This window comes from Stigmatopora argus, chromosome 20 (genome assembly GCF_051989625.1).
Source record: "Stigmatopora argus isolate UIUO_Sarg chromosome 20, RoL_Sarg_1.0, whole genome shotgun sequence".
Classification (NCBI taxonomy): Eukaryota; Metazoa; Chordata; class Actinopteri; order Syngnathiformes; family Syngnathidae; genus Stigmatopora; species Stigmatopora argus.
In genome coordinates this window covers 1,000,530-1,020,000 of record NC_135406.1, presented here as the reverse complement: position 1 = coordinate 1,020,000, position 19,471 = coordinate 1,000,530, and the positions used below count along the sequence as shown (strand labels likewise).

The 19,471-nt window shown below is 50.8% G+C and overlaps 1 protein-coding gene and 1 long non-coding RNA gene across 6 annotated transcripts in view; one reads left to right on the top strand and one right to left on the bottom strand.

Moving 5' to 3' along the window:
• pcdh7b (protocadherin 7b) overlaps positions 1 to 11,870 on the bottom strand; it is a 68,009-nt gene extending 56,139 nt beyond the window's left edge. For 3 of the 5 annotated variants that reach the window (XM_077589797.1, XM_077589799.1, XM_077589800.1), the window contains exon 1: positions 8,176 to 11,870. In XM_077589797.1, coding sequence (XP_077445923.1) covers positions 8,176 to 11,244 — 3,069 coding nt within the window. In that variant the 5' untranslated portion in view covers positions 11,245 to 11,870. The remainder of the gene's footprint in view (positions 1 to 8,175) is intronic. The other 2 variants (XM_077589802.1, XM_077589801.1) reach the window with 1 other exon arrangement.
• Positions 1 to 19,471, top strand: part of LOC144066347 (uncharacterized) — a 219,194-nt gene that overhangs the window by 66,640 nt on the left and 133,083 nt on the right. Inside the window, exon 3 of the long non-coding RNA XR_013297521.1 lies at positions 5,903 to 6,021. This is a non-coding gene — a long non-coding RNA (uncharacterized LOC144066347). The remainder of the gene's footprint in view (positions 1 to 5,902; positions 6,022 to 19,471) is intronic.

The following is a 19,471-nucleotide window of genomic DNA, read 5'->3' as shown; positions in this document are numbered from 1 at the left end:
TTATGTGTAGTAGACATGCACCTGCTTATGGCAGGTGTGATACTGGTGTGTGCCCATAGCGAGCAATGATGATGTTGCTCACACCGGTACTCAGGGAGGTTGTCTTTCTGCTCAGACAAACAAAAAATTAGAGGGAACATTGGTGCTGAATCTGGCTCGGAACCGAGAGCAAAGCGCCGTCGCGGCTCTGCTCCTGTTTTCGTTTTTAACTCGAATGTTGAGAACTGCGAGCACTTTTTGGACTGAATCTGATGAAGTGTCGAGGCTCCCCGTCATTGGATTTCGCAGGCCGTCGCCGCTTATTCACACAAGTCATATTTCAAGGCCTTTGCGCGCTGTCCAAAATGGCAGAAAAGGGCTTCTCTGCTCGGCGTGTCTGCCGCGGAAAGGTCTACGTGATGCATTGTGGCGAGAGAAAAGGGTAGGGGGCGGGCGACACGGTGTTTACCTTGCCTCAGCACAATGACAACAACAATGGCGACAGCCGCGGGAGGAGAGGGCCATTGTGCGCCGGCGCACGCCGATACACGGGAAGGGAGTGACAGGTTTGAAAAATTGGCAGGCGGGAGGGCGCTTGCCGAGAGGCAACCTTTGAAAGCGTGGCGAATGAAAAATGGCGGCGTGAGCCCAGCGGATCAAAGATGCGTGTCCTAGCTAGCTCGTCGTCATCGTCTCGTCCGGCCGGGCGATTTTTTTCTGGAGTGGAACGGGCAACGTTATTCGAACTGCGACAAAAGGACCGCAGATCCGGAACATCAGTCTCCGACCCGGCTAACGTTCGCAAATGTTGCCTGCGACTTTAAGATGTTTACCCAAGCTGATTATGCAAGTGGTGCGTTGCAATGTGTAAATATGTCGAGGAAACTTGGAGTAGGTACTCTTTCTTATCCGTCTTTGTTTTTCTCCTGTCCTGACTTTGACTATTTTTGGTCATTTGATGAAAGACTCAAATGAATCCCTTCAGACTTGGCGTCCACGTACCGTACGCACCCTGCATGACCCAAGTTGACTCACAAATGATCTAATGCCGTTCATTATTTTAGTCACTAATTAACATTAGAGCCATCAAAGAAGCTCAGCACGCTAGTTGCTAACTAGAAAAGATTTGGCGATGACTAGGTTAAGTTTCAATGGATTGGACTTCTCGTCAATGTTAGCTAATGTGTTTTTATAAAGAGTAAAGTTCTGTTTTATGAGACAGTTGAGATGTCGGCGTTGTTTGCTCATTGTCCAATTCGCTCTCGGGGAAGGGCGGGGAATTACGGCCTCCGGCGGAGCTCTCACGCGGCGGCGAGATGAGGCCCTCGCCAATTTAGTCTTCGGGGACCTTGGCATTTCAAGTGTTCCCTACTCCCCTCACGAGATTTTAGTGGAACACGCCCTCCTCCGACCAAGGGAGGGGCGACTCGTTAGATTGCGCTGACATTTCAGAGGGGGGCGCCGTCTCCGAGCGATCCTTTCGCCATCGATAGGGCAGCTGTAAAACCGCTTCGTCCCACCCACCCAAATCTAGGCACACTGCCATGGGAGAAGTTAGCAGTGGCTGGGGGAGAGGTAGATAGATGGAGGTGTATCGCCATAGTAACAATGGATTGCCCACCAAGGATTCCTGGGCAAACAACGGCGTACGCTTTAAACGGCGACCGAGGCCCCTCGCCAGAATCGTTCAAACAAAACCGTGTTGGCACTGCTAATGCTCACGTTTTCGACCTAAATGACAAGCTCTCAAATTATCATTTCATGTCCCCGACTCTCGACGAGAGGTGGCTCGCTTGGGCCGGCCGGGTAAAGAAAAGCGTATTCAAATAGATCCAGGGGAGTCGGCGCGCCCCGAATTAAATCCGACCATCCCGTGTAGGGAAAGCGGGCGGGGTTTGCGCGCTAAGCACATTTGCGCCGAGATCAAACAATCACCCCCCCAATTTGCTCCGCGGGTCGCCAAGCAATCGGCGCTGCTCAAACATTTGCCGCGGCGCTGGCGGAATTTCGATGGCGGCTAAACGTCCGGCTAGGGAGCTCCATAACACACATTTAAATGTCACCCGCGGAGGAACTTAGCTACTTGTCAAAGCTGAACCGGAACCAGGCCCACATATAAAAAAATAAAATAGAAAGAAAGTGACGAGAAATGATAAAAAGGGACCTATACATTCTCGTAAGTAAGTAGGTACCCTAAAAAGACGGTCTTTGACTTGGAAATGGCCCAAAATTGCATGTTCCTCAAATTTGCCTCTGTCAAATTGTAATGAAGCATTCTTCAAGTTGATGCTTGCCGAGTGCAAAAACTGCAAACCAGCGAGCCAAAACTAGAATGTGCTGAAGAAGCTTGCTTTGCCATTCTGATGATTTAAGCGCCCCCAGGCACGGCGGTTTGATTGATGTCATTTCCTTTCCCTCGTCAACCTGAACGAAACAACAAATGTAACAACCTTCTCCATTTCGACAAAGCGACCCGCTCCCTCCCCCTCGGGCAAGACTCCGCCGCCGAATCCGGAGTAATACAACTGGGTCCCGAGTGTTAAACTGCGGCCGAACGAAGCGTGTCAAAGACCGGAATTTCCGTCTTGATTGTAGCGGGCCGGCCCACCCGCACGCTTTCCCTGGACGATTGGAGAAAATAGCAAAGCGCTATTATTACGGTGCCAGGCTCGACCTACCGGCTCGCTCTCAATCCAAAATGGCCGCGCGCCGTCCCGGTGGCCGAGTTGATTTAGTGCTTGTTGCTAAGGACTTTGTTGCCGGGGAGAGAGAGCGAGAGAAGAAGACTCCCTCTCTGGAGATAGCGCAAAGAGCAAAAGGTGATATCAAAGCTAAATCCCAAACTAGTGGACAAGATGCTGCAAATCCAGCGCCTGGAGCTAAATTAAATGTCTGGAGATCTTCAATCCATTTATCTGACGAGAAGCTAAATTAGAGAAACTTTTACAGTGCTAGAGGGGCTACAGAAAATACACGCCGTTCGTCGGACCCCCTACACTTTCAAGACTAGTACTTCTTCATCCTTTGGTAGCAACGGGGATTACGTTTCTCGTTTTACTAACTTAACTAACTCCTTGGTCACCGGGGAGCGCCGTCGATGGTGCTGAAAGATGAGCATTCGTAGCCAATCCTCTCTCCCACAGTCTATACGTAGCCAATGCGCTTTCCGACAGTGTTTCTTAGATAAACACCCCCCTCTCCATCACCCACGCGCACTCATATTCATGCAGGATATTGAAACCCTCTCAGGCATGTCGCCGCCCGGGATGATGGAGGGCCCGCGCCGAGGCGGTCCCTCCCTCTCAGGAAACGCCGTACGACCCGCGCACGCCGAGCGCCGATGTTTCCACCCCCGCCCCAGGTTTTGACGGATGTTCGCCGAACGCGGGGCCTCCTGTTTCATACGCAATTTCATTTGGAGAGCGGAGCGGAGGGGGGTCTTACATGACCATAAAGGGAAGGGGAATAGTACAAGCAGTCGTCGCTGCTATTCCACTCTACCGCTTAGCTAACACGGAGAAGATAACCGTGGACTGTTAACGAAAGGCTACGCTGGAAATGTAAAGCTTTCAAATCCATTATTTATCCCCCAACCGGCCTTAATAGCTCATAAAGTCGGCAGATTTCAGTACTTGTTAATATTTTAGATCTGCATTACAAAGGAAGGTCAAAGTCAAGTCGGAAGGGGGGAAGTGTTGCGCAAGAACCGGTGCTGAAAATCAATTTGAACTTCAACCCAGGGTGAAGGTTGTACTTTAGAAATACCCACGCAATACCCTTGACTCCTTTGCAAAGTCACCCCCCCCCAACAAAGAACTGTACGTTGACGTGGGTGCTTTAACCCGTTCTTGGAACCCAAAGCCCGAAGTTTCCTTTGGATTTCAAGCGCCTTCTACAGCGGAGGTGTCAAAGTAATTTTTGTCAAAGGCCACGTTGTTGTTGACTGGGTGGGCCACGGGTTTGACACCCCCGCCAGATGCGTAGGGCTAATGCATTTGGAAATTACTGGACTTTTTGCACCGATAGTAATTTCTCAATCCCTGGGCAGACTGAAGAGCGTCTTCTTCACCTGTCTTCTCTTCATAAACAAGTCCACTTTGTGTTGACAAGCTCTTAAGTCGGCTGCCAGAGCAAAGTGTGGCACTTAGGGTAAATTATGGTTACGCGTGTCCGCCGGTGCGAAGACAACGAGAAGAGCTGGTGGGTGGGCTCTAAATCAAGGGCCGTTGAAAAGGGGGCGCTCCAGCCTTTTGGCTCGGTGCCGTGACATTTCGGGCCTGGTGAGAGCGCATCTGACAGGAGGTGATTCATTTGATTGATCAAGCGCTGTTGGGGGAAACTCACCGAGGCGAGCCGTCATATACGAGTTCGGGCCAGATGGAGTCACGAGACTTGGACCGAGTCTGACTTTGAGTTTTACCACTTGTGAGACTGAATTTTGACATCAATGCCAGTTTTCACTTGCAAATCTGCGTTCGCCAGATGCCGTTTTATCGTGACAAAAAGGTTTAGTCGTGTTCGTGACAACGCTAGCGGGGTTATTTGTTGGATCCTATTCCGAAAAATAGCCCGCAAAACATATCCGTCATTTGCGTATTTAAAAAAAAACAGGCTAGTCTAGATATCCAGTGAATGTCAAGACTGAAAAATGTTTATACTTGATTTGACTGAAGCCACGACTGTAATTGGTGACTTGATAAAGTACGTATGGGTCTTACTTAAGAACAGAATCTGGCAAAAAGCGCAGAGACCTGTTTGAATGGAGACAACAGACTGCCTGAGGCCTTTTGTACAAAACAACAAAATAGCCAGCCTACCATACTGACAAACTGCCAGACATTTTTGCAATTTTGATGAGGTACAGTGTCGCCGGCGACACAACAGCACCGTCAAGTCCATTAGTCACACAAACAAGCTTTGCGTCTGATCTGTGTTGCAATGCGGCGGGTCGACAGGCGACTATTCCCCCGAGTCCGACCGCGGCGCAGCTTAAGTGATGTTCCCATCTAACCGACTCCGAAAGATGCAGTCGATACGGGACGACGGCGTGCCTGGAAACGGCGGGTCCGACCCGGCGCATCATAGACCCTGGGAGTCTTGTAAAAGTCAATTTGCCGCGCAAACCCACGTTAACAACGGGCTCGGATAAACAACCCGGCAATAAGCCGCCCCGTAATGACTGACGGCGGATAGGAATCGGCGAGGGCGGCAAATGAAATTCCTCTTCTCGATGACGGCAAATTGAAAGAAGCGTCCTCGACATTATGGCGCGCAATCAACGATGGCGGCGGCGCGGGGGTCCGAAAGTCGCTCTCCTTTACCGACGTCTCCTCTCGCTCTCTCGCCGTGGTTCTTATCGTGACAGATGTCGAGAGCCCGAGTGGCTCCTTCAATCACGAGAGGTTTTGTTGTGAGTTGGAGAGGAATCTTCAGCTCGCTGGCGCATTCATCATAGGCGGCGGCCGAGATAGTTGAAAAGATAGACAAAGCGATGTTTTTCATCAGGCGCTCTAAAATCACGCTTATGAAAAATGATTCAGAACAAAAGCAGCAAATGCTTGAAACTAAAACCACTGGTATTCCGAATGCAAATTTTCCATTGAGCTAAGACGAAATGCCACCGATCCAAAATGTCATAATACTTCCTGTTCTATTTCTAACCTCATTATTTAGATGTATTTTTGCCTTGAAAAGTGCACCCTGCGCGCCACCTTTTTAGCATTGACGCCCCTGACGGATGCGGTTATCTATTAAAAAATCCCCCTTAACATTTCTTTGAGTTCATTAGCCGAAACGGACTTCGTTGTTTACTCATTGCTTCACAGAAAATCTATTTAAATCACTATACCGAATTGTCGAAAATTGCTTTCTGCTGCAGTTCCGCAGTCGCCATTTGGCTCATATTGTGTCCATTTCTCCTTAGGTGGCGTTTTGGTTTTTTTTACGCACAACCGGTTGCTGGGCAATCTCGAGTCTTACCAAGCTGATCTCAAGTAAAGCCGGGTTGAATCTGGAGAGAGCTGCTGGAAAACCTCTTGATTAGTAAGTACATTATTGGTCCTCAGTGACTTACAGTTTTTATATATGTAATAATGAATGCTAAATGACTGCATGCCCACTTGAGTGTAATAATTTGCTTAGTTAGACAGCGCCTAAGTCATTCCACCATTGTCAAAACCACTCATTCGCCCCTGCGGTTGACAACTAGATCCCAAAGATCGCCATATTTCTTCATACTCCCCGACACGAATGACGTCATTTCCGCGCCCTATCGCTAGCTTCGCCGCACTATCCCCTCGGCAAGGCCCGTGCGGTCCGAGGTTTTCCGCAGATTAAAAGCGCTACTTTTGAGGTGCGGCGGTAAAACAAAAGCCAATGACCTTTGCTAATTTGATGGCTAAGTGATTTAAATCCCGGCCACATTAAGGGCCGAGCTGTGTTATTTTCGGAACGGAAACCACGGCCAAGTCTAATAAAGTTAAGTGTCCGGCGGGGTGTGCATGATGAAGTTGAGGAGGAGAGCATGTGTTAAGACAGTGTGTTAATATTTTATCAGCTGGAGTGGCATGTCCAGATCAGTTGCTTTTTAATGACTCCGTTAAAAGAAAAAGGCCGATAAAGCCGCGCCGTTGCCTGGCTACCTCCTCCAGGCCAGGTTGTCAGATCAGCAGGACTAGACGAGGGGAGAGGAAAAACGAACCCGATACCGAGAGCTTACAGTGAATGCTTAGTCTTATACCCCCCCGGCCCCATCCGTCCCCCCCCCCTCCCCCGAAGGCCCTTGTCAGAACAGTAGCTGCCTTTCTCTGTACTTTCAAACAGGGCCGTCTTTCTTGTGGTCCTCTTTAGCTCTTCCCATAGACACACCAAGGCTAGGGATCATTTTAACTGACTGCTAGCCATTGACAGCTAGTCTGTTTCAATAATAGACACCTTAATTTGATATCTTGTATTTTTGTAATGGCACTAAAGAGCGAAGCACACCTGTACCTGCTAAAAAAACAACAATTTTGAATCGTAATGAGTGTAAAATATTCAAATGTAATTGTGTTTTTGCACATAATAACACCCGGTGTCACAACAAATGCAGAAAAGGCGCCAAACATGCGGTAAATAATTATATAAATGGAGCACGGTGACACACAATACAATGGGAAGGATGGAGTGCCCTTTTAATTATGCAGGAGACATCCGAAAGCAACGGCGCGCCGCACCCGCGGGAGCGTAGACGGCCAAATAGACGGCGTTAGAAGCTGGGAGGGTTGGGAATACGGCGGTCTGTATACGGGTACCTACAGTATGTGTATGCAAAGCCACACAAGATGAAGCGTCACGGGGGAACGGGCGAAGCGTGGCGAGGGGAGAGGTTTAGTGACAGGCGGCATTGGAGATGCGCTACGAAGATATGCTCCGTGTCAAATAAAAGCAGAAACGGATCAATAATTCATTTCGATGCCTAATCAAGCCCTGCGAAACACCTGACGCTGGGTTGGAAGGTTGTTTTTTGTTGTTGTTGTTGTTGTGAGAATATAAAAGGGCTGAGACTTGCCGGATGAATATGAGGGGAGTTTGGGGAATGAGATGGAAAAAGATCAGGTAGCAATTGGATCTGGGTAATTGCTGGACTGGAATGTTAACGTGACCCGCTGACCACGCGGTGCCTCTTAATGGGCGCTAACAAAGCTACGATGAACTCTTTTCTACCTGCCTCCCCTTTTTGGCAAGAAGAAAAGGCTGCCTTGTGCCTCCCCCCCCGCCTCCCCGCACGCTATCCTTGGCCTCTGGGATAAATTAACCACAAACCAAACCCTTATGCGACTTGTCTGCGAGCCTCCCGACACATTAGCGGGCGCTGGCGAATGTTGGGCCCGGGCCCAAGCGGTCACGCTAACCCTGGGATGAGCTCACCTCGGGCATTATGGTCCCTTTTCAATATTGCATGTGAATGGCACTCCAAACCAAAACAGATCAATACGGCTAACTTGACACACATTAGCAGCATAAAGGCAACACGACTACTGAGACTAGCCCTGTCAGAACGCATTACTCCAGACAAAGCAGTAGGAGAAGGAAACGGAATCCATTTCAGAGCGGCGGGGGGAAGACAAGAAGAAGAAGAAGAAGAGGAGGAAGAAGAAGAAGAAGAAGAAGAAGAAGAAGAAGAGCAAGACGGGGCTGGGGGAGGCGTCCCCTTACCTGTTTGTTGTACTTGTTGATGGTTTGACTGCTGTAGTCGGAGCAGTGGTCCGATCCCAGCGAAATGTTATCTCCGGTGCCGACAAAGGTGTTGGCCGGGGGCAGGTCCTGAACCGCCTGGTGCTTTTTGCCGGCCGTGGGCGACTGCGGGTGCAGCTGGACGGTGGGCAGCGGGGAGCTGGACTTGTAGTGGCGGGCCAGGTCCGGGCTGCCGGGGCCCCCGTTGACCGAACGGTAGCGGCCCATCCCGGGGCTGTCCGACAGCTTCTCGTTGACGCCGTCGTAGCGCTGCCCGTTGGGTTTGGAGGCCTCCACCGTCACGATGCTGCTGTACAGCGGCTGCTTGCATTTCTGCTTGCGCTTGTCTTTCTTGGGCTTCTTGGACTTGTCGTGCTGCTGCGGCGTGAAGAAGTCCTCGTGGTCCTTCTTGCCGGCCTCGTAGCCGTTCTTGCCCTTGGGCCGGCAGTAGCGGGCCATGACCACCACCAGGATGATGAGGATGACCGTCACGATGCCCGAAACCACGCCGATGGCGATGCTCAGGCGCTGTTTGCTCAGGTCGTAGTTGGGGTCGCCGGCGATGTTGGTGCCCAGGGAGGTGCTCAGGCTCTTGGCCACCTGCGCCTCCACCACCGTGGAGTTGGACAGGGTTTCGTTCACGTAGACGTGGACCAGCGTGGTGGTGCTCTGGGAGGGCTGCCCGCTGTCGTTGACCCGGACCACCAGCCGGTGCAGTCCGTAGTGCTTGGGCTCCAGCTTCCCCACCAGGGAGATCACCCCGGTGCCCCCGTCGATCTCGAAGAGCCGGAAGGGGTTCCCGCCCACGATGCCGTAGCCCAGGTCGGCGTTGACGCCCGTGTCGGCGTCGGCGGCGATGACGGTCCGCACCACCGTCCTGACGCTGCTGGACGGGGGGAGGAGGGTGTACGAGTTGTTGATGGGGAAGGTGACGCTCGGCGCGTTGTCGTTGTCGTCCATCACGAAGAGCGAGACGGTGGCGGTGGCCGAGCGCGGCGGCTCGCCCCCGTCCACGGCCTTCACGCGGAAGGTGTACGTGGTCTTCTGCTCCCTGTCAAAGGACAGGCTGGAGAAGATTGTCCCGGTGTCGTTCTCGATGGAAAAGATCTCTTCCTCCTCCTCGATGAAAAGACTCATTTCCGCATTTTGACCCTTATCCGCGTCGATGACCGTCACCATGCCCACGGGGCTGTTCTTCTCCAGGTTCTCCTTGACGTAGAAGGTGAACACGTCTTGCATGAACTTGGGCTCGTTGTCGTTCTTGTCCGCCACCAGCACCACCACGGTGGCCGAGCCCTGCAAGGTGTTCACGCCCTTGTCCCTGGCCACCACCTTGAACTCGTAGCGCTCTGTCTGCTCTCGGTCCATGATGGCGTTGACTCGGATGTCGCCGCTGTCCGCGTCGACGGAAAAGATCCCGCTGACCGAGGAGTCCAGGGAATAGCTTATCTCCGCGTTCTTGCCGCTGTCGGCGTCGCCGGCGGCCACCGTGGTCACCCTCTCGCCCGGGGCGTTGTTTTCCGGGAAGGACACCTCCACCACGTTCCGCTCGAAGATCGGAGCGTTGTCGTTGGTGTCGCCCACTTTGACCAGGAGGGAGTTGTTGCTGGCCAGGCTGGGGCTCCCGGAGTCCACCGCCACGATGACCACGTTGTACTCCTGCACGTTCTCGTAGTCCAGCGGCGCCGACGTGTGGAGGAAGTACTTCTTTTTGTTTTGCTCGCCCTCCATCTCGCTGGCCGGTTTCAGCTGGAAGGGCACGTCCCCCACCACCGTGCAGGTCACGATGCCGTTCTCGCCCTGATCGCGGTCGGACACCTGCACCAGGGCGATGGGCGTGTCCACCACCACGTCCTCGGCCACGTTGGCCACGCCGTCTTTCAGGAAGATGCGGCCGATCTTGCGGATCTCGATGGCCGGGACGTTGTCGTTCTCGTCCTTGATGTTCAGCACCACGGTGGCCTTGTCCATTTTGGGCGGCTGGCCTCGGTCGCGGGCCATCACGGTGAATCTCAGCTGGCTGACTTCCTCGCGGTCGATGCGGTGCAGCACGCTGAGCCACCCCGTGCTCTCGTCCAAGCGCAGCAGCCTCCGCACGGACTCGGTGGCCGCCCCGAACACGTACTCGATCTGACCGTTCACCCCTACGTCGGCGTCGGCCGCCTTCAGCTGCAGTATGGGGGCGCCGGGCGAGCTGTTCTCCAGCAGGTCGGCCTCGTACACGCTCTTCTCGAAGCGGGGGCTGTTGTCATTGACGTCGGTGATCATCACCCTGAGGATGGCCTGGGAGGACCGCGGCGGATCGCCGCCGTCCCTCACGCGAAGCGTGAGCTCGTAGGAGTCTCTCTGCTCCCGATCCAGCGCCCCCTTGATGATGAGCTGGGGCTGCTTCTCGCCGTCGGTGGTGTCGGCCACTTGCAGCTCGAAGACGGCGCTCCTGCTCGCGCCCTCCTCGAACCTCCTCTTCCCGGAGTAGGGGTCGGCCGAGGGGCGCCTGGGGTTCTCGCCGGCGTCCTGGATCAGCTCGTACCTCTCGATCCCGTTCCGCCCGAAATCCCTGTCCGTGGCGGTGGGCAGCAGGTACAGGGTCCCGATGGGTCGGTTCTCCTCCACCGACAGCGTCAGCACGGGCGAGGGGAAGGAAGGGGTGTTGTCGTTGATATCTAAGATGATGACTTTCCCCTCAAAGAGGTCCACCCAGCTCTGCGCCGGCCCGATGACGGACACCTCGAAATCGATGAAGCACTCGTTCTCGTCGAAGATCATCTGGCACTGTTGCAGTTTCTCCCGGTCGATCCGCCTCTCGTTGGTGCTGAGCTCGCCGGTGATGTTGTCGATCTTGAAAAAATCCGAGCCCGACTCCAGGGTGAACGTCACCTCGCCGGAGCCCGCCACGATGCCCAGGTCGGCGGCCACGTTGCCCACCCGCACGTCCGGCGGCCCCTCCTCGGCCAGCCGGTACCGGAGCACCTGCTTGGCGGCGGGCTGATGCACGAACTGCAGGATAAGCATGCAGTAGTATAAATAGTCCACTGCCGCAGTAGTCCTCATTGCTCCCTGGTCAGATGGTCCACCAAAAAAACAAAAAAACAGTCTGGGCGCCTGGGTGTTGATAGAAAATGCTTTTGGGAGCCTGTGACTTATTCTACATCACCCTCGCCGCAGTGGGAAGGCAGCAAGTTTCCCCCCTCGCTCCTGCTATATGAATTTAAATGACGCCTCGGCGGTTCTCCTAAGGGGAAAAAAAAGGGGGCTCGGCGCGCCGCTGGATTCTCACGCGCGTAAAAGGCGCCGGTCGGGACAACAAACTGCTCGCCTGGCCACTCACGTTTTTTTAGCTCCCCTCTGGTTTTTCTGTCCGACGCTATTCCTCTGCGTCGCGATGGCGAGAAGTGCGGTGAAGATGATGAGCCACCTTACTCAGGCTGCTCTCATCCCGCAAGTGTCTTAGTTGGGTTTCCCGGCGCCCGGGAGCTCCGAGCACGTTCCAAAAATAAATAAAAATCACAGAAGATTAGCGTAGGGGGCGGAATGAGTAGAAATCCGTGAAGATTGCGGAGGGTCGGCTTGAGGGACCCGGATTCCTTTGTGGAGGATCACGAGGCGACCTGTCCGCTCGCCTGCAGACGTGCGTCGGCAGCCTCTCTCTGCAGCACCCGGAGAGGGACGCGCAAATGATATTCGGCGCTCTCTCTCTCTCTTTCTCTCTCTTGCTCACTCCTTTTCTCACTCTGCTTCGCTCACCCCCACCGTTCCAGGAGCGTGTGTAAACAGGCGCGCACCCGGGCCTGGCCGTCAAACAGGGAAGAGTTTGATTTTTATGGCGTTTTTGGGGGGGGTATTTTTCGGGGTTGGATTTGGGCGGCTTCCCCATCATTATTTAACTTGATGGCAACGACGTCTAAACAGCTCCATGTCCTTCCACTTTAAGTGGAATGGAGGTCTACTCACAATTCAAGAGAAGAAAAGAGATTGGACGGCGGTCAGGGTCAGTGGCACCGAAAGAGTTAAGGCACGACTAACAACCCCGGCTTGAAGTGAGCGGAAATTCACGGGGAAAGGAAGGGAGGAATGCGAGAAGACAGGTGGTGCAGAGAAAATGTCTCCACTCCAGCAGCCCTTGTTCCTTGCTTACTAGTGCCCTCTATCGTCAGTTTTGGGGACAGGCGTGAAGAGAGGACGGCATCGGCAGGGATTGAGGATATTTTTATGTCTCTGATATCTGCATCAATCTCCTCCATTGTTGTTTTTGCTCCTATTTATGTCCTTATTTTGTCACTTGCGTGTCAGCTCCGTGAAAAAGATCAAATACCAAACCGCGGCTCTTTTAAACCGCGGCTCTTTTAAAGCGACGGAGCCACTGTACGCTTTGAGCGGTAATGAGGAGAAAAGATTTTACCGGAATGCAAACGTCGAGCAAAATCTCCAGACTTGAACCCCATGGAGTTCTCAAGGTGTAGTTTACTCCCGAGTCCTTCCAGTCAAATCTCATCCAAACCATAAAATTCGAAGCACTAGGAAGTCATTTTAACTTTTTCAGCCTTTGAAATGAAATGATAACGAGTAGGCGACCAGTCGGAATTCTCATTTCGCCTTCCGAAAGCAGGCGGAAATTTCGCAAGAGATACATTTTTTCCACATTTGTAAACGGAGACTGTCTTCCCGCAGTAAAGGCAGACGCACGGCCTTTCCTATTTAATGACGGTGTACCTAATGAAGCATCCGCCGAGCGTCTGCTTCGGCAACATCCGCCATGATTTACGGGCAATAGTGTGGCGTGAAAAAAATAAATGAAACACCACCGCACCGCCGCTCCACTCCTGCAGGAAATCAATCAGTCCAATCAATCCTAAAAAAAGAAGATCCAAAAAAAAAATCCAAACAGATTCCGCTCATGTTGCCTCGTAGACGGCGATGCAATAACCGGGGGGGGGGGGGGTGCTGGATCAAAGAAGAAAACAAGGGTGATTGCCCATGTCCCAAGGCATTTGAAAAAAGCGGATAGGAGATGCTGTTTACAAGCCCAACCTTACAATCGGTGTGGAAAATCATTAGCTAGCTTCCCCTCCAGCAGATGAGTGGTCGAAAATGACGGTGCGGGAAGCATGACAACATCTCACGCGGGTTTCCAAAACCCAGACCTTTTTTTTCGGTAGAAAATGTGACAACTATTACGGTTCACGCTGAAATTCCGTTCCAAAGACCGTGATATTATTTGAGCGCAACGATTCATCTTGTCAATTGTCATCCGACGTCAATCACCGTCCTGGTTGGAAAGTGTCCAAAGTTGCGGCAGGCATGGTAAACGGGCTTTTTGTCGGGTGTTTGCGGCGCTGTCCGGGTGGTAAGATGTCAGGCCGTCCTCATTTTTGGAGTGGCAGTTGAGGAAGCATCACAAGGAAATTTAATATACATCTATGCTCTTCATTTTAATTTCATCCTAAAACAGAAAGTCGGCACTCATGATTGACTTTCCCGGGCCACACAAAATGATGCGGCGGGCCAGATTTGGCCCCCGGGCCGCCACTTTGACACATGTGCTCTATATGCTACCTAGCTACCAGTAGTGCTGCAATTAAATTAGGGGTACTTTTACCTAGGAGACACTCCTAAGAACGGCTAGCATAGAGAGAGCATTTGTTATGGCTTTATGTTTATGCTAACTTATGTTATTAATCGAAATAACAATTTTAGTTGTTGTCAAGTCTTAGTATTTTTCATAGCATACATGCTACTGACGACCAATCCCTTTGAACTAGATGTACTTTCCTCTGCGCGTCTGTAGTAATGGATCCATTTAAAGAGTTTTAGTTTAGTTTTCTGAGGCACGCTATTGTTAGCACGGATGGCAAACGAATCAGTAGGATGCCCTCGGTGATTAATAATCATCTCGCAGGTGTCTCTGAAACGTGCGTGTGTGTGAAGTGAAAGTGGAGATATGTTCGAGATTTCACACCTGTATCGCGTAAAAGATGGGAATGGATATTTTCAGGGGAATTTGGATTGAAGTGGCTGCTTTGCAGGTACTCGGAGGTACTCGGAGGTACTCGGAGGTACTCCAACCTGGAAACGGAGCAATTTTGCAATGTCAAAATTCAGCAGGGATCCCAAAAATATCCGTCTCCTAGGATACACCCAAAGGGATCTTTTTGGTCAAAGTCAAGTCGTCCGACTCGGTGTCTCTTCTTCTTGTATCTTATCCCGTGGAGGGCTTTGGAATTGTGACAAGCGGATCCCTGCTATCGCTCCCATCAGAACAAGGGGCATCCACGCCGTCGGCTTTAGACGCCCCCCCTCCCAGACAGTGGGCCACCCGTCCCGTTTTAATCGCCCCGGCCTTTCCAAAGCCCCTCAAACATCAAAAGCGGCGCTCTCAAAGGAGCCATTCAAGACTCTCTTTAGGCGGGACCAGCCCCGAGGGGGCTCTTCTCAATGGATTGATACACGGCGAACGTGCTCGGAGACCCGTGGCGTGGCGATGATTTTCGCCGTCGACGCCGCACGCCGTGCCCTCCGCCCGCGGGCCCCGGCCGAGTCGGCACAATGCCCTGTTAATTTCGCACCATTGGCAAGGAGAAAAAGGAAACAGTCCGACACTGGCCGCATTATGGACGAACAAAGACGAGTCCCCGTCTCCAGAGTCCTCGGGCTTTTTGAGGAAAGCGCTGACGGAGCTCTGAAGGCACGCAAAATCCAAGAGGGAGGACGGGAAGGAGTAGGATATGATGGGGCAAACAATTCCCGAAAAATCAAGATACCCAATCATCGTAAATACTGGAAATTGTTCGGAGTGCCCAAACATTTTCACCCCCACTTTGACTGCCATGAAACATGGAACGAGTTGACTTTTGTGACGTTATTTCCGCGCAAAGCCAGGCAGCTCCATCCCCGGTTTCCGCCTTCCTCGCGGCTATGTTTATCTGTTTTTACTAGCGTGTTTGTGTGCGCGGTCCCGCTGTTTCGGCACAAAATGAGAAGACACCTGCTTGGCTATTCGGAGCGGACTGTCAAAAACAGGAAAGAACGTGTTGGTAGGAGACGGGGCGGGTGGGTGTTGGGGGGGTAGCAGTCAGGCAGCCCGGAGATATATCTATTCTGGCTCCCCGCTTCCCTCGAGCTGCCGGTAGGAGACTTCAAAATGGCCTCGCTCCCTGCCAAAGAGTGGGCTCCGGCCTGTCAAAATGTCTTTGAATGGAAAATACAGCCTGAAAGTTTCTTCCTCTCTTGCTCCCCCTACCCCGTCCGTTCGGAGATGGCGAATGGCCGGCGGAACGGCGCCCTGGCCTCGCTAACCGCCAGTCACTCTGCCGTCTCGGGTGTGTTGGGGTTATTCTGGGATATTTGCGTATTAATCATTATGTATGTGTGGAATATTAATCATTATAAGCAGACGGAAGCTCAGTATAACAAGGACACTTCTGCCCTGCAGCTGGCTCCGAGGACATTTAATTGTTTTGAGGGCTTGACAGATCACCGAGTCCCGGGCCGAGGACTGTTGATCTGAGTTCGCAATGAAGATCTGTGAAGGACTCTTAAATTGCTTTGACTTGGATTCCGGAGCAGATGGCGATAATCGAATCAACTTCCGAAAATACTCTCATATTGTTTTAAAATACTGTTGCTGGAAATTATTATGCTTGCTTGTGCAAATTCTTATGCAGTTGTTTTTGGTTTCCAATCTGATATGCAATTGTTATTGCAGTTGTTTTTTTACCTTAATGGTGTTATTCGTTTAGCTTATGCAATTGTTTGAATAAGATAACCTTAAGTGTTTTGATTAGTTGCGACTAAATGGACAGAGGAGGATGCCTTTCTTTAGAATGCTCCGTGGCGAGGACGAGCCAGGACCAATTCTCACTTGCAAGTTATCGCTAGATTATGTTTCTGATCTATTAATATACCTATCAGGGTGCTTTTCTTTCTTCCGACGCCAAATTCTGCGTTTTCAACGGTCTAGCCTCACCCGTGACATCGTTCCCCGGCAGCGGCGTCGTGGCGTCAGCGTGAGGAGCCGATGATCGTTTGTTTCTCAAGAGGCGCACTTTGAAGCTCCATCTAGCAAAGCGCTCTCCCAAAGGCTGTTTGCGTTTCGGGTTAATATCGTTCTCCTCCCGTGACGAGGTCTGAAATCCCATTCCGCCCATGCTTTTTCCCCATTATTCCAGGTGGCTTCATCACCTGTGACCGGAGGGAAGACTTCCTAATGGCCACTTTTGTCTCATAATTGCCTATCTGGACATTTGGAATCGCCTGGCTAATTTCTTCCTTTCATTTGTAAGAGCGGGTGCCGCTTAATTAGCGCGCCTTGGCTCGAATCGGCATATTCCAGTCAGACATTCTGGGGATTGCTCTGGTGAAAAGTGCTGCTTTCGTGCCAAGAACAAAACTACGGTGGACTCTGGTTGAATTCTTTTCGTTTGACGTCACTCGCTAGCTGGCAAACAGTAGGACACGGGGACAGGAAGGTGAGACGTGTCCACCGGCAGCGGAAAGAAATAGCGGGCGGGCGCGTGTTTGCTACGTTAACATGGAAGGGTGAGGTCGATGTCCTTGTGAAAGTCTAAAGATGAGCGATGCCTCAGACCGAGCCTTCAATCTCTTCACAATGCTCATCTCGGTAATAATTCATTTGGTCGCTGCAGAAATGGAAAATATTGATTTTCTATGAATAACACCCCCAAACCAGCGGTTGCCTCAGTGCAGGTTTGTCAGGAAAGTTGAAAAAATAGAGATAAAAAGTAGTTGTAGTAGTCCATGCCCTCTCTGGAAGGCATGAATGTCACCAACCGTGTCAACTTAATCCTTTCCAGGACACGCATCAGACGCCACTGACGCCGCTAGACGTCTAATCCTTTTTTTCCACTGGGAGGGGCCAATGGTGATACACTAGACGAAAATATTTTACTCTCGGCTGTGCTTTTTTCCTGCCTTAATATATTGATCAAAACCAGGTGACCTGGACTCGAACTGGCGTGTAAAAAAATATCTGACGATTGGCTGCAACTTGCACTCTAGCGCTATTTTTATTCTAGCTCTGCTGCTTACACCCGGGCGCATTTTGTAGTCTGAAAAATTTGCCATCAGTACTGGATGATCATCTTGTCTGAGTGAGAAACCCGGGCTTTTCTAGTTGACTGACCTTAGCTAAACTCCGCCTCCAGCCTGTACACCAAGGGTGTCAGACTCGGGTTGGTTCGCGGGCCGCTTGAACGTCAACTTGATTTCACATGGATATAATATTTAGATTTTTTTTTTATAAATGGATTAAAATAACTGGATTAAAAACCCTGAATATTCAGTTTTTTAGAGATCTAAAACAATGTTTATTTTAGCTTTTTTATATATATTTTTAGATTTTACAAAATGATTTTTGAACAAAAAACACAGAAAAAAATGATTAAAAAATTACAATGATTGATTTAAAAAGGGGGAAAATCAGGAAATTTAATATACATCTATACTCTTCATTTTAATTTCATCCTAAAACAGAAAGTCGGCACTCATGAGTTACTTTCCCGGGCCACACAAAATGATCCGGCGGGCCAGATTTGGCCCCCGGGCCGCCACTTTGTGCTGTACACGTTACAATGGCTAAAGGCCTAATTGCCCCTTTCTGCCATCGACTTGCAAAAACATGCAATATGTAAATGAAATGCGTACAGTGAGCTATAGTCCTAGCGGTCTCTGTCCCACAATTTGATGGCGTACCCCGCAAACATAAACGTAATGGGCGAGGGGAAAATATCCGGGGCAAAGGGCCTACGTCGTTAATGGCTAATGGGAAAAACATGCAAAATCGTCCGCCGGATCCGATGTAGAACTCGCCTTCGTCCCCCCGACGTTGCCTCGTAACTCTCTGGATGGCGACGGCCAATATGAGCCTAGCCGCGGGGGGAAGGGATGGAGTAAAGCCCCCGGGTTACGCACTCCACACAATGGCCCTATTTACCCAGGCACCTGAATCCGAGAGCCTGCGGCGAGGGGGGGGTCGTAGCGCGGCGCGGGCGTGGGAGGACTGCGTAGGATTTCAGACCAATCAAACGCTATCCTTCATACTGCTGGCAATAACAGTGCGGCGGGAAAAGTGGATGATGGCAATTCTGGGGATAAGAGGAAATGGGCCCACCCTTTTGGATCAAATATTGCGGGGAAAACATCCCGCGGATGAGCAAAACCTTGCTAGCATCACATGAATACTGAGCAGCCGTACAGGTACGAGGACGCTAGGAATATAGGATCGTGTCATTTCCCGCGTTTGTTTTGAGCGGGTTATGCCCTTACGCGGATTGGCGTGCTGGCAACACGCACTCTGGTGGAAGGAACTTCTTTAGCCTAATAACTAATAGGGCATTAAGTATGACTAAATAGTCATTGGCAGTTTGTATTTAGGGAATTTGAGCAACGATTTAAATGGTTATCATCACTAACCTTCCGGGCGACCAAAAGACCCGCGACCAATCGACCGTGTACCGATGACTCGAGCCTGACCCTCCCAAAAAATGCAATTATTCCGATAGTCGGTTAACTCTTTGGGGTTGGAGTTTTTCATCCTTTTGCCTTCAATTGAAGAAGGTTTATCACTAGTAAACGTTCAATCCGTTAGAACCGTTAGGACCTCTATAGCTGTCAATTACAGTGAGATATTCAGCAGTTATTTTTTTAGGTTAGCTGATAAAAATATGTATTCACTAGCTCAATATTTCACTTGAATGTATGAAAATGCAAACAAATACCTCCTCAAGGTCTTCGGAGATTACAGTATTGGTTGTAGCTTTCCAGTTCGTATTTCCAATAGACAAAATTAGATACAAAAATAACATACACAGTTTGATGTTTTTATCTCAGAAATAAATCCCTGCTGAAAGCATTAAAAATATATTTACAGTTTGTTTAATGAAAAAAACTAGTCCTTTGCCATAACTGTTTTTTCGAATTATATTATCACAACCCAACTAGAGTTTGGGCTTGGTCGCCTTTTGACGGCAGCCCTCCCGACCAATCGATTGGTCTCCAAGCGATAACCTCCTTCAAATAGTTTTAAGAAGCACATGAGTGTACCCCATCAATGTTGTCGACTAACTCGCTCCGGCAAGACTTGCTGGCGAAGCGTTTGCTATCGTCCGGCGTGCCCCCGCGCAGCCGCCAGCCATTTTCACCACGGCAAATCCCATTTGAATTTCTGGACAGGCGGATTGAGTGCCCACCTTCTTTAAAAAAAAAAGAAAAGCTCTTTGATAGTTGCCTGAAGAACAAAACGCAGCTCTGAGGTTTTTCTATA